Source organism: Monopterus albus, unplaced genomic scaffold, assembly GCF_001952655.1.
Source record: "Monopterus albus unplaced genomic scaffold, M_albus_1.0 scaffold172.1, whole genome shotgun sequence".
In the NCBI taxonomy this organism is placed as follows: domain Eukaryota; kingdom Metazoa; phylum Chordata; class Actinopteri; order Synbranchiformes; family Synbranchidae; genus Monopterus; species Monopterus albus.
Genome location: NW_018128052.1, coordinates 1,188,767 through 1,205,268, shown reverse-complemented (window position 1 = coordinate 1,205,268; position 16,502 = coordinate 1,188,767). Strand labels below are relative to the sequence as shown.

General features: G+C 38.1%; 2 protein-coding genes across 2 annotated transcripts; both read right to left on the bottom strand.

Annotated features, from left to right (window-relative positions):
• Nucleotides 1-1,779: 1,779 nt before the first annotated feature.
• Nucleotides 1,780-2,670, bottom strand: ccl32b.3 (chemokine (C-C motif) ligand 32b, duplicate 3). The gene is made up of 3 exons (XM_020615961.1): nucleotides 2,500-2,670; nucleotides 2,246-2,354; nucleotides 1,780-2,052 (listed from the first exon to the last, which is right to left on the bottom strand). The coding sequence occupies exons 1-3, from the start codon at nucleotides 2,564-2,566 to the stop codon at nucleotides 1,965-1,967; spliced, it is 264 nt and encodes an 87-aa protein (XP_020471617.1). The 5' UTR covers nucleotides 2,567-2,670; the 3' UTR covers nucleotides 1,780-1,964.
• Nucleotides 2,671-13,743: 11,073 nt separating this feature from the next.
• Nucleotides 13,744-15,163, bottom strand: LOC109969268 (C-C motif chemokine 20-like). The gene is made up of 4 exons (XM_020616001.1): nucleotides 15,095-15,163; nucleotides 14,860-14,980; nucleotides 14,001-14,078; nucleotides 13,744-13,890 (listed from the first exon to the last, which is right to left on the bottom strand). The coding sequence occupies exons 1-4, from the start codon at nucleotides 15,159-15,161 to the stop codon at nucleotides 13,824-13,826; spliced, it is 333 nt and encodes a 110-aa protein (XP_020471657.1). The 5' UTR covers nucleotides 15,162-15,163; the 3' UTR covers nucleotides 13,744-13,823.
• Nucleotides 15,164-16,502: the final 1,339 nt, after the last annotated feature.

The window sequence follows — 16,502 nt, the reverse complement described above, 5'->3', positions numbered from 1 at the left end:
TTATATCACAGTTATATAACCACAGCTTTATTAAACTATCTACTGAATAAATGTGAGTGAGTGAAGAACTCAGTCATACAAGTAGCGTCAGTGGTGGGCCACTACGCCGAGGGAGGGGAAAACCCATTACACTGTGGTAAAAAAAAACGTTCATTAGTCTCAAACATCTCCACTCTCAACCCTTCATACCTCCCCCAGCTGCAGCGCACTGGGTCTGAGCTGTACCTTCTCTCTCAGCCCACACATAGTAAACAACAGTTTATTTGATCATTCAAATTACACATCACTGTGTTAGCACAGCCATGTGATGGAAAATGAAAGTCCCTAAAACTTCCACCTGGTCACCCTGAAGCCCACCACCCCACACCGTCACAGTGAGGGGAAGTGGAACATGGTGGCCGTGCATGACTCACCCCCTGAGCATAATGTGTTAAAACTTTTAGAAAAGCTTCTGTTGGAGCTGACATTTTTTGTGGTTTTTAGTGGGCACTTAAAGTCCATTAAAAGGTTATGAGAAAGAACTGAGTAAAAAAGCTAAAAGCTGGCAACCCTGATATGTATGTTTATTCTAAGTGTATTATTCACAATATACTTTAAATGGTCCATCTGCAGACATTCTTTAAAAACAGTCTTTGCATGTTCTAGGTATGGACAAAATGACAAAACCCCATGCTGTGAAACCCCTTAAACTTTACCCTCAAGGGGTCAGCATTATAAGGGTTACAGAGGAGCACCTTAGATAAAATCAGTATTTAAGAGCCAGGACTTTGGATCTCAGTTTTTCATACAGTTGCTGCACATATTCTGTCCATCCCGCATATCCATAGGTACGAGAACCTGTAGATAATATTTTACCATTTGGTTTTGTTGCTGGAAAACCCATCAACACAGCCACATTCTTCTCTCGTTAATGTGTATCTGTTGTAAGAACATAACTAATAATCCTAGCCATTCAAAGAAGCTTGCTGTGGACTGTGGTGTAAATAAATTCATTCCTGCACTTACATATGAGGTCCTGGTATTTTATTTGAGTGTTTCCATGCCATGCTGTCATTTTTTTGACAGGTGTAGTTTCTAGTAAATGAAAATGAGATCAGTGTGTGTGTTGTGTAATGATATATTATGCATTGTTTTATATTAAAATTCCTAACAGTAACTCTACCTGCTAATTACACATTATGGAATAGTGCAACACTCACAAGGGTCATTATGTGGCAATTTTTATGCATAGAATACTTTTGACACTTTAAGAATATTTTACTGATAATACTCACATACTTCTACATTTTTCTCACTTAAATAAAGCCACTGAATATTTCCTTCACTACAGGCTCCAGTCTTAGTTTCTTATGATCCTACCAGAATGTTTTGGACCAAGAATCTCTGGCATCTTTCACTCTATTAGGAGTGGCTCTAGACTCGGCTATGTTAGCATAGTGAATATCTTTGTTCGGTGGTGGTTTTATGAAAATGAAGCACATAAAGAGATGGGATATGAATTTGAGACGAGTGAGCTGCTACATGCTGAGATACAGATTGTTTCCTTTCCTCCGTACACACACCTACAGTAGACAGGAATCTATTTTGCAAAGTGCAATGTTTTATTAGCTGTTGCTCAGTGTTATTGTACAATGACAGCAACAAGTGATTTACATTATTTACACTCATACAAAAGATCAGATAAATAGCATATTGAAAATTAGATATAAAAATACAAATACAATATATAATATTATATTATTTAACTTCAGTAAAATGAGGTAAAGAGTGTTCAGGAAATAGGAAATCATTCAAAGTCTGTGGAACTCAGTTGAAGAAAAAAGAACAGTACTGAGAAGAGTAGAAGTTAAACTGAGAGTTATGGCATTTTTATTTTAGTTTCAATAGCGCTGGGCTTTTGTGTGAAGGTGAATATTGTCTCAGTGCTGGTGGTGTAAGCTATACGTTGGAGTCGCCAGTTCTTTTCATCTTTCATCTATGAAGGCCATGCTGGTCTTTGTCCACAGACTGTTGGGGTCAGAGCAGATCCTTCTTCCTCTCCAAGTGATAAAACTATTGAAAATCACAATGACAGAATAACACAAAGCTGGTTACATGTTGCAGCATTTCTGAAGAGAAGATCATTGTTTAAAGCTTTGCAAATCAGATTATGTAAAATTTTTACATTTAACTTTTGTTGGTATCAAAACCATGTGAAGACAAACTATGTGCACAAAAGTGATACTGAATAGTCTTGCGGACTTACACCACTGCACGTAGAGGGCATGGTGGTTTCTGTTGTATGTAGTATCTCTTAAGCAGCTCTTGACTGATTTCAGTTCCTGAAATTTTGCGACAACACATTCCTATTCCACCTTTGGATAAAGACACGACACTCCATTAATATCATCATCATCATTGGTATATTCTAACATAAACAAAACACACTGTATCATATATGAAATTACATATATAAATAGAGAAAATACATGCACAACAAAATGTTCCTACTGCCCTTACCTTGAGCTGAGCCTGTTGTTACCATGATAGCTGCAAGTAAAAGCAAAACAAAGCCAAGACTTCTCATTGCGTGTCTTTGGGTAAAACAGATATGATGTGTAGTCTGTACTGCAAGTCCTTTTTAAACCCACCAACACATTCAGTACAAGCATGTTGCAGATCAAGCATGCTGCACCCACAGATGTGCAAACAGTTGGAAAGTAAAGCATGTATTTCCTCCCACAGCAGCTTCCCATTGTGGTCCTCGCCCCTCCACTCATCTCTGGTGGTCTGGGGGTGTCACTACATGTTCCACTGCAGTAGGATGTTGTCTCTGCATGCATTTTTTAAATAATAAAATTTACAAAACAAATTATTATATAGAAAATATATGTATTACCTGTAATTGTACCACTTGAACTTGATCTTTATGATCAAACTGATAATCACTGCTTCTCTGCTTCCTAGTTTTAAAGAGATCTGTGCACATTTATTTTTTGCTTTTCTCCACAGACTGGTTAATTTTCTTTTTCTTATTGTGATACTGATGACAAAGAACAAAGGAATGAAAATGGTTTTTGATAGACTGATGATTTGTACACGTCAGCAGTAACTGGTGAACCTGAAGAATCTTAAGACCAGACACACACAACTGAAAAAACCTTTTATGCAACTGCAAAGGTTACGGTGAATTCTTTTCATATAGTATTGGTGACGCTTTCTAACAAGGAAGCTCTTAGGTTTTTGAGGTGAGCTTTTCTTTGTGCTACTGACGTTTGTATAGTCTTCTGAAACCACAGTGCATATATAGAGAAAAGAAATCCCTCCTGGTTAGTGCCATAGCATTTACAGGCACATCTGAACCTAGCTATATACAGACAGACACAACTACACCACATACACAGATACACAGAACAAATTGTGTGATTCCACTGAAACCCGCACGGCTTGTGGTCACCTCTGTTCTTGTGTTCTTGGCAGAAATGGCAGCAGAGGGGCATTTCACTGTGACATAATGCATTCCCCAGCCCCTAACATCTAACCTTAAACCCGGACTAAATGCATAACACTAACCTTAATCCTAATCTAAACCTAATTCTAACATGAACCCTAAAACCAAGTCTTAACTCTCAAAATGGAGTTTCACAAAGTGAGAACCACCCAAAATGTCCTCACTTTCCAAAAATGTCCTCACTCTGTAGCAAAAATAAAAAAATAAAAAAAATACAAGAACACACGCACACTTTAGGCAAACTAGGATTATTTATGCCAAAAATGTGTTATTAGACATGGATATAATACCAAAATAACTTTGGATTTATCATTACCAGAAAAAACAACTATTGCCACAAGGTTACACCAGTAGGTGAATACTGATGACATGGTTGCATTTTGCTAAATGTCCAACAGAGTGCGTGGGTGCACACCAGAACGTGTGCCAAAAGAAAGGAAAGACAGAGCAGATTCAAGATGGATACAAGTTAGATAAAACCAGTGAGTAAACTTTGACATCAAATTTAGTTGTCCTCGTTTTGTTGTGTTATGTGATATTGTGATTCATTAGAAGTCTTTAGGAAAATTGTAATTTATCATGTTTTCAATGAAAAATTTAATAATGGCAACAAAAGGGTGGTCAAGTTATTTTCTTCTGGTTTGCTATTTAAATTTTAAATTCACAAGACTCTGACCAAAGACACATTCATTTATTTATTCAGCAGCCTTTCATTTTTCTATTTAAAGTTATGCTGTGAAAAGTGATTTCAATTAAGGTACCATCTTGAGACCTCAAATGTCATTGATTCCTGTGCCTAAAACAACATACTGTACAGTGGGTACGGAAAATATTCAGACCCCCTTAAATTTTTCACTCTTTGTTATATTGCAGCCATATGCTAAAATCATTTAAGTTCATTTTTTTCCTCATTAATGTACACACAGCACCCCATATTGACAGAAAAACACAGAATGACATTTCTGCAGATTTATTAAAAAAGAAAAACTGAAATATCACATGGTCATAAGTATTCAGACCCTTTGCTCAGTATTTAGTAGAAGCACCCTTTTGAGCTAATACAGCCATGAGTCTTTTTGGGAATGATGCAACAAGTTTTCACACCTGCATTTGGGGATCCTCTGCCATTCCTCCTTGCAGATCCTCTCCAGTTCTGTAAGGTTGGATGGTAAACTTTGGTGGACAGCCATTTTCAGGTCTCTCCAGAGATGCTCAATTGGGTTTAAGTCAGGGCTCTGGCGGGACCATTCACAGGTTTTAACTTGAAGATACTGGTGAGGACATGTTGAGTTCACCAGAGTCACTTTTATCACTGACTTTATCAACCCAGTGCCTCTATGTTACTTTCTGCCAGCTTGGTTGAGCTTGTGAAATGTCTTGTGAAAGGGGCTTTACTCAGGATTTCTGTTCTTACACAGGACCTTTCCTTTTTCAGTGTGGTAACTGCTTGACGGACCGGCCTGACAACAACACAGGGACACCCTCCTGTCACAGACATAAGTATGGGAGCGAAGGTCAGACATCCTCCCATTTCTTCCTCCAGCACTTCATGAATGAAATCCCTCCCTGCTGAGCGGTGAGTCCCGGATATCGTTTAGATTAAGTCTGCAGTCCTCCATGTATTCTCACTTGTGTTTGTTTTATAATTGATTTATTCATCCACTTTTCTTTCAATAATAAACTATTTAATGTGCAATTCCTGTGAGTTCCTGTGATGAAAGATTCATACTGTCGATTTTTAGTTTTCACCTACACTTTAAAAGTCTTCATCTGAAAGCACTGGTTTGGTTGGCGCAGTAAAAACAACATTTTCCTGTCTGGTTTTCTAATATAAAATATGAAGAATATTTAATTTGACTGATGAGGGTCATTATTATAAAGATAGTGTTTTTGTTTGTTTGGTAAGTACATGTTAAGTACATCTTGTCAGTCAGAATGAAATATCCTGATGTAGAGTACTTTGAAAAGTGCACTCATATGTCATCATAAACCACATTATTATGATTTACCATTTAGATTCATTCTGAAGATGTTAGATATTACCAGGCATCTGAGGAAAAGTACAACCGGGTCATGTACAAACAAATGTTTTCTTTTTCACAGATTTGACACCACATAAAAAAGAAGACAGTTAAAAAAAGGGGAAGTGGCAAATTTACTGAATCTCAAAACTCAAAACTGCTTTGTGTGGTCACACAGCTTTCTCCTTCCCATTTTTATTCAACCACCAAACCTACAACTGCTTTTAAGAGAAGCACATTAAATCACATTTTTGACCATCTTTCCCACATTTTCACACCGACTCATCTATCTGGGTGAAACAGACCAAAATGCCACTGAAGCAAAATGACATGTTAAACATGACGACCAACGTTTACCATCCAACCTGACAGCACTGGAGAGGATCTGCAAGGAGGAATGGCAGAGGATCCCCAAATGCAGGTGTGAAAAACTTGTTGCATCATTCCCAAAAAGACTCATGGCTGTATTAGCTCAACAGGGTGCTTCTACTAAATACTGAGCAAAGGGTCTGAATACTTATGACCATGTGATATTTCAGTTTTTCTTTTTTAATAAATCTGCAAAAATGTCAAACATTCTGTGTTTTTCTGTCAATATGGGGTGCTGTGTGTACATTAATGAGGAAAAAAATGAACTTAAATGATTTTAGCATATGGCTGCAATATAACAAAGAGTGAAAAATTTAAGGGGGTCTGAATACTTTTCGTACCCACTGTATGTTTAAGGTCACCGGTCAAGTAGGTCTACTTTGCATCTCTTGGCTGGGAAGATTATGACACTTGATTGTTAGGAACAAAGGCAGAAGTAGCATGATATTATTGTAATAAGACAAAAACATGTCAGCGAATGCTGTTTTAATCATGAGTGGTCATTTCCACACCTTAACCAAGTTATTTGTGCACTTAGGTCAAACCAAACCTTACTCATAGCAGTGGCAGATCAGAAAACAGGTATATAATTTTTATTTGTAATGGTCATTTGTGTGTAACTGTTTCTGAAGTCACTTAAACAGTGACTTACAGTATGTCAGCCTGCTGATAGGATCATTAGACAGGAAAAGACTGGGTAATTACTAAACTCCACCTATTCAGTTTTATTTGTATAGCTCCAAATCACAGCCAAAATCATCTCAAGGCACTTTACATAGTAAGGGCTAGACCTTATTATTTTAATTATAGAGGAAAACCCAAGAAACCCCCCTTGTGCAAGCTCTTGGTGACAGCGAGGAGGAAAAACTCCTTTTAATAGAATAAACCTCCAAAAGACCCCGAATCTTGGTGGGTGGCCTTCTGTCTCGACCGGTTGGGGTGAGTGGACAGAGGAGAGAGAAAAGCAAAGCATCGAGTCAGAACGAGCAAACAAACACTGGGCAGGTTGATGTGGTTGGTAACTGCTCATCAGAAAAATACAGCTCCAGAGTCGGGGCCACCTGCAGGAAGGTACAAGGAGAGTGAGAGGACAAACTATAAGAGAGGGGAGACATAAAATGAATGGCATACAATGGTTACATATAAATGCATCTGTGTTTCTATGTTATTTAAATTTTCAGTATCCCACTTTGAGAGTGAGCGGTGTTGAGTGTGAAGGGAGCATTACTCAGCTAAATGAAGGTAGCTGTATTAAAGCTAAGCTAGCTGCCTACAACTATTCCACCTATCTGATCACCAGTCAGAGCAGGGAGATCTGAGCAGTGTATAAATATGGATTTAGAGAAATCTAAAGAACTTTGGGTGAATACATTTTGACAGACTTGTTAAAAATACACTCAGTATTTATAAAAACTGGTCAAAAAGTGCAATAGCTTTTTAACAAGTAGTACATCAACACATCACAAAGAGAGCGGTTGACTGTGCGAATAAATGTTTATCCTTTAATCAAATCATATGGGAATAACTAATAAAACTATTTTCTATCATAATGCACAGTATTTAATGGATTATCACTCATAAGAGCCAAACCTGTAGCAAAATTAGATTATACTTACAAAGTGAGACAGGTGAACACCAAACCAAAGTAAGGTCAGGTGTTCGACTCTCGTGCGGCTGCTGTATTTCTGTTGAATTTATTTTGCAGTCAGTATTCACTGATGAAGCAGGTGTTCCTTCACTTGACAACATAAATGGAATTTTAGATGGGTCCATTATGTTTAATCGACTCTATCCTGTCCCTCCAGCCTGTTATTATGACTCAGGGTTAGAATAGCCCTTTGTTGTGCTGCAGAGTACTGAGTTCTGCAGTGCTGTGATTTACTGTGAGATTGTCTGCCAAGTACTGTATTATATTGTTCTATCATTTGGCAGCAAGCTGGAACCCATTAAGACAGTGATATGAGAGAAGTCATGAGCCAATGGAGATGCTTGATAAATCCTTACATGACACTGACCGTAGCTTATGAATGAGGTTTATAAAAACTGAGAACTTTCTTTTTCCATTCACTATCAAAAAGTGACCATGTTTCGCAAGCTTGTCCTCATTTTAGTGAAACTGGATATAGTGTTCATGTTTCCTTCCTCATTTTGAGTAATCATTTCTGCTTTTCACTGACAGGGAATTTTAAAGTGTCATTGAAAAACATCAAATCCAGTAAAGCCAATATCAGCTGATCTGGCTGCCAACAGAGGCCGGTGCCTTAATAGTGTATTGTATAAGTATGTTTTTCTCTGCATTATTACAGATTGTTTTTAAAGTGGAGAGTAACAGTGGAAGCTTATGTCATTTTAATGTGTGTTGTAGTCAAAATATCATCTTATTCATCTATCATCAAACACATTTATTACACACAGACAACTTTAAAAAATAGTCCTTCTAGAACAAATGCAATGGCAGTTTGATATGATGGAGCTAAGGGCACAAAATGACAGGAAGATGATATTTTTAGAACAGTTGTATGTCAAGAATAAACTCAAAATGTCAAAAACGAAGTCAAACTTTTCTGCAATTTTTTAAAACCTTTATTCTCATCATTTCAGCTTTATTTTCTAAATGTTACTTCAACTTTATTCTCAACATTTCTACTTCATTTTCAGTGGTTTTTCCACCCCATCCTAGTTTGAGATTTTTAATATAACATTTTTGTTGCATTGAATCTTTGCTCCACACACTGTAGATACTTTACTAGTCCCTGTTGTGTCATGCATGAAACATAGAGGACTAGTCCTTTAGATGAAGCAACTTACATACCTGTAGAACCTAAAGCCGCATACACTATGCAGTGATTTTCATCTTCAGTTTTTCTTGATTATCAGCAGACCCTTTCCAGACTGACCCCTTAACTGCTGCAAGCTTCTGGGAAATGACGCAAATGTCAAACTAGTTTCTTTCTAGAGGGTAATGCTGGAGGTCACAGACTTGAGAAATTAAGCATTGGGCATTATGAAATCATACAGAGAAAGCTGGAGATCATAAGTTCTGCTTTTAAACAAATTATTAATTTATTGCTATAAGACACCACATTAAAGCACAGCAACACGTTGTTTGCATTGCTGTTTATTATTTAGAAATACTTGATTGACAGCAGTGACAGAAAAATACAATGGGAGCCATCATCACAGTCTTTACTGAAACTATAGAAAAGTAGAAGCCTGTGATCTGCTGTGTGGTTCAACCAGAATGTGTGTGGCTCCATAGCAGTACCTTCTGCTTTACCCTTTACTATGGAGGTAAACGCTGTGCCAGAGACTTGTAGGTGGAGTTGAGTTACAGTAAAACATTGCAGTCTCTGCTGGTTATAAATAGAGTCCACAAAGGTCACAAATTGCTTACTGCCCTTTTAAGACAAGTAATTTTTTTAGAAGAGGAATTGTAATATTTATAGCATTAATGTAAAACATTCAGAATGTATGAATGATTATTTAGAGCAAATAAAAGCCAGACAATAATAACTAGCACCACTGATTTACTGGCAGCATGGGACCTGAATCGTGTTCTTTGTGGCAGTTATTTAGCTTTTGACAGCTTTTTATAAAGCTGTGATTTAAGCTGCAAGTGTAAAAACCACTCCCTCATAGACTGAGGTCAATCAGATATTCATTAATCACAGAATACAGTTCTACTTTGGATTTTGTAAGCTATGTAGTTTGGTTAAATCATAAAGGCCCCAGTGAACAAAGCATTTAAAACTGACATGACAGAGAGTGCAAGAACATATGACCAAATTTGGGTGTAGGATGCTCGGAAATATAAGGTTTGTGGTAGGAAGCCTTAGGATCTCCTTCCTTCCCCTTTCTTGCCCTTGCAGTAACCATGACAGTCAGCACCAGGGAAAGATGAGGGATATAAAAAGAGATAAAAATGACACACTGGATGGAGTGACTGGCACATGATGCGGCTTTTACATTACTGCTGAAATCAGCAGGATTAATACCGACTGTAAACGCCAGTCAGTCCAACACTAACACTTGACCATTATAGATCACTATATAATGGTATACATTACTATATGTGGTATAGTGAAGTTAATAAGACCATTACTGTTGATATAATATGACTTGCCAATCATTCATTATATTGATCAATTCTTTATTCATAGTTAACCTGTTCAGGGTCATGGTGGGTGGTGTAGTGTATCTCAGCATACACACACAATCAGACATTTACACATATGGGCAGTTTAAGTTCCACTTACTCTATACTTGCATTACAGTATATTGATGGCAGAATAAACTAACAACTAGAGGAAACACACACAATGTAGGGTATTTACACTCCACACACAACATGATAATGTGAATGCAGTGCTATCACGTATTTAAGTGAAACGTTGACAAACCTCCTCTGATTATTAATTGTACATTCATTGGCTATAAACTAACTCGTGCCTTTGAGATTAAAAAGGCATGCCTTTCATGGCTATCAGAAAGTCTTTGCAATAAGATGCATAGTCAATTCAAAGCCAAGTCTAACATCTTAAATTTAACATTAGCTTTCCAGCTACTGTTTGACCACCCAGTAAGCTGGCTAATGTTAGCTGAAAGGACACATTCATGTACTTAGCTTTCTTTGTGAGCTTTGAAGTGATGGATGAGGATGGATGTTGTGGTGGTCATGTCACTGACTTTTGCTTTGCAGACTTTGCATACAGCTGTTTTCTTCTTACTACCATCATCAACAACATAATCCTTGAATCCAATTTATTATTTTTGGATGCGGCCCCTCCATCACAGCTGCATCCTGCGACTTGTGTTGCCCTGCTGGTCTGCCGCGTTCTGGTAGGCTGTCAGATTGACGCACATTGCAAAAGAAGTAGGCTGTCAGATTGACGCACATTGCAATAGAAGTCACCCAGTTGTGTTTCAAAACGTAAGCTCTCAGAATCTAGAAAAATGCAAACATTTGAATTAAGAAACTGAAGTAATTTCATATCATCTGCCTCAACACTAACTCAGGTGTCAAGTCATGAATATCAAGTCAGAGTCGAGTTTTTTACCATTGTTAGTCAAGCAAGTCTGAATTCCTCAAATTTGTGACTTAAGTCTGACTTGAATCAAGTCATGTGACTCGAGTCCCCCACCGCTGCTTTTTACATTGCACACAGTCAGCAACTGTTGGACCTGATGACAGAGGTAGACACCTTATATTCAAGGCTGTACACACTTAAATTCTGTGTACCCACCTCTCTAATTCTGAAATAACATTTATTTATCAATATGTAATGATTTCTAGGTTGTATTACTATTTCCCCACTGATGCGTAAGTATGAATTGAGCACACATAGCGCCATTGCCAAAAATCTTCTATGAAACACTGCATATTGGTGGATTACAGCAGGATTTTTAGTTCATTATTTGACCATTAGCCATGTATTTACTCCAGTTGTTAACCGTGGTGCCTATTACTAACAATAATTAAAATAGAAGAAAAAGTCCTTCAGAATAGCTGCTAAGTAGCCTCGGTTTGTGTAAATTTCTCAATCAGCTCTGACAATGATATGATTATGATGAAATTACAGAAAAGGAAATGATCATCTACAGTGTCACTCAAGAGTGTCCTTGCCCCCACCCTTACACACACACACACACACACACACAGTAGAAAACTTGTAGGGGCAGTTCATCCGGCCCTGCTTCCTCTTTTTATGGTATAAAACCTGGAGATCTGATCGAAGGAGATAAGTCGTCTTCATCTGCCAGATCTACCATTCAGCTTCAGCGAAGAAACGGCGGGACATCTCACCAAATAACCATGCAGATGTGCATCAGAAGACTGGCATGCCTGGCTGTCCTCGCTGGGGTTCTGGCAATGCTAACAACAACGGCTTCTGGTGAGTTGCCTGTCAAAGGATCCTGCTCCATATGACACTGCAATCCTGCTCTAAGACACCTAGAGCATACATGCTGCAATAATAGAGCTTTAAGAAATTATACCTTTGCACACTCATTTCAAATGATTGATTGAATTCTGAAAAAAAAATGTGAATACCTAATGCTCATGATATTAAATTCTTCTGTTTCCTGAAAAGTACCAATAAAGATAACCAAATGCTGCACTGAGGTCAGCGTCATGAATGTCACTGCTCCCATCGTTGGCTACAGGATCCAGAAGAAGAACCCGCCCTGTGTCCGTGCTGTCATGTAAGAACTACTGTGTTTATTTTATTCAACAGAGAGTTGTGATTATAAGCATTATAGAGCTGAAAATGCAAGATCTTAAATAAAAAGACATTTTTTTGCCACCCAGATTTGAGACCACAGAGGGAGAGGTCTGCAGCCACTGGAGACAGGACTGGGTGTTTGACAAAATCAAGGAGCTGGAGTGAGTAGCCCTCATCTCAGTCAGTCTGTATGAACTATTTATACTAGGTTTCTTCTCCACACGTGATGCATCATGTTAAAAAACGTTTTGATGTGTTTCTCAGGGACCTCTTAAACTATTTAAGATTTTAACTGTTGCCTCTTATGTGTGTGTTTTACAGGAAGGTCCGCAGAGAAAAGAAGACAACTTCTTCCCCTACAACTGGAGGCACTCCTCAATATCATATATAGCCAATTGTCTTGAACTAATTTAAGATATTTAAGATGCTTTCTAATGTTATTCTTTAGTATTTAATATTTATTATGAGCACTATTTATTTGTCTTGCCATTTTCTTTATCATTTCTTTTCTGTGCTATGTTCAGCTTGCATAATGCTTAACAAAGATAAAAATGATGTGCATAACAAAGTAATCCAGCTGAGAGTTGTCTGCTGTTTATCTATAAATAAAATAAATGTTCACAATTCACAGTTGATGCTATTGTCGGTTAATACTGGAAACCAAAGGTAGCTGTGGTTGTCAGATAACCATCAGCATCTCACAAAGTATCTGACAGAGGTTCAGTCTCAAGCAGTTCAATTCTGCCATCTTGTGGCGGATTGATATTAATGCAGCGCCACTTCCCAGGAAGCAGTGTGTCATTGAGGGAGTCACCTTGTCTGACGGGGGCACCAACCCCTCAGGGTGCTGATCCAAAATAGCACAAGAGACTGTCTCCCTGTTAGTCATGTCACGCATTTGCTAGAGCTTAGAGGGCACGACAGCTCATTGTAAAGTTTTATAAGCACCTTCCAGGACATGCACGGGCAGCATCCTTTTCTAAGTGGACCAGGCACACGGTCACTGAAACACACAGAGCAGCGGTCTAGTCAGTTTGCACTAGTTGTCAGCGTATTGTCATGTATTGTTTGGAAAATACACCTTTTTAATGATATAAGGAGCTTTTTCCATTCAGTCACTTTTTACATGCTACTTGAACATGTGGCATAAGATCGGTTGAAACTGCTGTTACCCATCTTAATAGAATGTGAGCCTACATTTTATAGAGTCCTACACTGAAAGTAATTCGACACATTTCAGTGAGACGGTGTTGTGTGACAAATACTGTGGACCACAAAGCTGGAGTAGTATCAAGTTTATTGGCATATTTTAGCTGGTTAATACGATTGAGCAGATTTCAAAGAAGGAAATAACATAATCAGAAAAACATGATTTAAAAAACAAATGCTCACAAAAACTTGATTATATGGCTTAGCACTTAATCTATGTCCGTAGCATCAAAGCTGTATATCTTCTCAGGTTCCCCTTAAGTTGTGATAATGGAGTATTAATGCTGTGTGATGTCTAAGCAAGAAAGAGTAATTAGCATTCTGCTTTATCCAGAGAAAACTCTTTAGCATTACTTGATTGCAGTAGGTTCAATTTCTCTAAAACATTTTCTTAAATTGGCGCTTTTATTAACTGCAGTTGTCTAAGGCAACAACTTGGTTTTTGTTTAATAGGAACTGTCAGTGTCATTCATAAAGGTTTCTGTGCTACTGAAGAAAGATCCATGCTTCTCACTAAATGACGGGATTCTGAGTTACACCTGCAGCAGACCGAACCTTGGACATCTTCTTCAGTTTGGAGCTATAAAATAAAGAAAATTTTACTTACAATGCTTCAAAAACAAAAGAAAACCCTGTTTGCACATGACAAGTTATCAGGTTTGTAGTTTAAAATGAGTAGTAGTATCATACCTGAGTAGTTCCAGAGTCTTCCTCACCCACTCATCTCTTCGGGTGGCGCATATCTCATTCTTCTTAGCCGTGTAGAAACTGAAAAAATGCGAGGCATTATCATTCTATGAGAGTAGAGTTTAAAGTCTCTATAGTGCCTGAGTTTTCAGTGCCCATACTAAAATACTTTTTAATATAAACACATTACTCCACAGAAACACTTGTTTTTAACAAAATGAGTCAAAGTTCTCAAATGTAATGGTGTTTGTCTTGTGTTAGAGTGACAACATGCAACCTTACAGGAACTTTAAATAGAATGGAATTAAAAATTACATTTAAAAATATGAAATATTTGATTTATAAAGACTTGAGACTGAAATAAATTAGAATCTGCCTGAAGTATTCGGTGCCAGCTCTCGGCACATGACGTTTTTGATACAGACTCACTTTGGTCAGCACTTTAGAAGTACTGCAGTTTGATGCCAGCACTGTTTGTGTAATTGTGTGATTAAGTTTTCTCACTTATAAAAACTAAACAGACTGAGAACAAATACCTTATTGCCATAATTTATTGAGTTATGAAGCATAAATTCGGGCAGTTTTTACAGCTGAATATTGTGGTTGACTAGACTCAATGCTTTATTTCTATGGTGTAAAATTCTTCAAACGCAACATTAGTAATGTTTTGCAAAAGGCCTTTAACATTTTAATGAAATAACAACTATCAGTGTATTTTGAATGTTTTGGAATTATTTCAGTCAGTGCAATCACTTGATTGTCACTAACTTTTGGCATGTTTTGACCATTATATTCAAATTTACATTTTGTGGTACGGATGTTTGCAGGGTTGGAGTTGGGATGGTTTAGTTTAGAGCCTTACATGATCGCCTCCATGCGGCAGTTTTCCCTGGTGGTTTGTTCTCTGTAGCCCTTTATCACCTGGAAGGGCACTGGCTTCCTATTGTAGCTTGTACAACAGGATTTGCCCATTCGGGAACCTACTGTACACACACAAGCACACACTATATTATTAAGGGATCAGTTCAGTTTAGAGTCCTAATGTAATAACTATTGTATTTTAATCTGATTAAATTGAATAAATGAAACGAACTTACAGGCAGCGGGAGCTGGACTGAGTGGGCCCACCGTGAAGCAGAGGAGAGCGGCTGTGAAAGTGATCATACCTCTGGGAGCCATGTTGACAATGCAGAGAAACAGCACGGAGCTTGATGTATAACCACTGCATATATATACTTAAAGCACTACTCATTTGTTGTTACATGTGGCTCCTAAATCGAGGACAGGAAGCCCACTACTGCATCATTGAGGCCAAAGTTGCAGACTTTGCATAACTTAGGGCTCCGCTGTGCTATTATGCAACACTGAGATTTGTTTACGTGGGCCTGTGAGAGTGTTTCTGTGGAACTGATGCTCTGATGCTTTAGGACCATATAATCTCCTTGGGCTCCCATCTATATTCATGCTTTCTGGGTTAATTATCGTGCTGTGAACTTCTTCATAACTGACACTGCAGATTCTAATTGTCACACGCTCTTCACTCCATTTAGATTTCTCTAAAGCTACAGTATATTGCAGCATATTTAGCTCTCAGTGCATAAGCCTTCATAATTATGTTCAAGGGAATGTGTGATACACAATATTACCCTCATCTTGCTTCATGTGTTGCCTTGTATTGAAAAAATATCTGTAACATCCACTGTTGTAATTTGACATTGTTGCTTAAAGCTGTAGTCAGCGCTCTTACGATTGTTTTGTGGTGAGGGCTGATAGAGTACGAAAGGCTTGTCAAAATCCCCCTCCACGTTAGCATGACCTATTTAGTAAGCTGACAGCTCAGCTGACCTACATAGGCACAACATCTTCAAGTAGCAACTGCTCTATAGCGTACTGCATGTCTCAAAAACGACACGTACAAGCTACAGATGACTAGTTGTAAAAATCAACACCTCCTGGACGGTGAAAGCTTCCACCACATTTATGAATGCGTACGCTCACCATGGGCTTTCTACACTACATGATTGCATCTAGATATTTTGTCAGGCAACGTATAAACTGTTACAAATCATTCTTTTACAGAGGTAGAGGAGGATAATCAGATTCTTCCCATCCTTTTCACAATATTCAGAGTGATTCTCAACTGATCCCTGAAGGACAAATCTATTATCGGTTGCCCTTTTCGCAAGGAAATCGAGAGTGTGAAGGTTAACAACAGATTAGGGCCACTACAGCCACTACGCACAGTGCTCACTGTCATTGTGCAGAGACAGCCGGAGACAGGGCGGCCAGTTGAATGAGTCTCCAAAGTTTCTCCACATAAACTGTAGCTATGATTAATAGCTGTGTACATGCCAATGTGCTGAATTCTCATCTTCTGCACCCCCAGACTTTTGACTAAAATGACTGCACTTTGTCCTCCCTGAAAATTAATGCATCTTTGATTACACAGGAATCCACTGAATTTATTAGACTGGAAAGAAATGAGCTGAATATACAATTTACTGC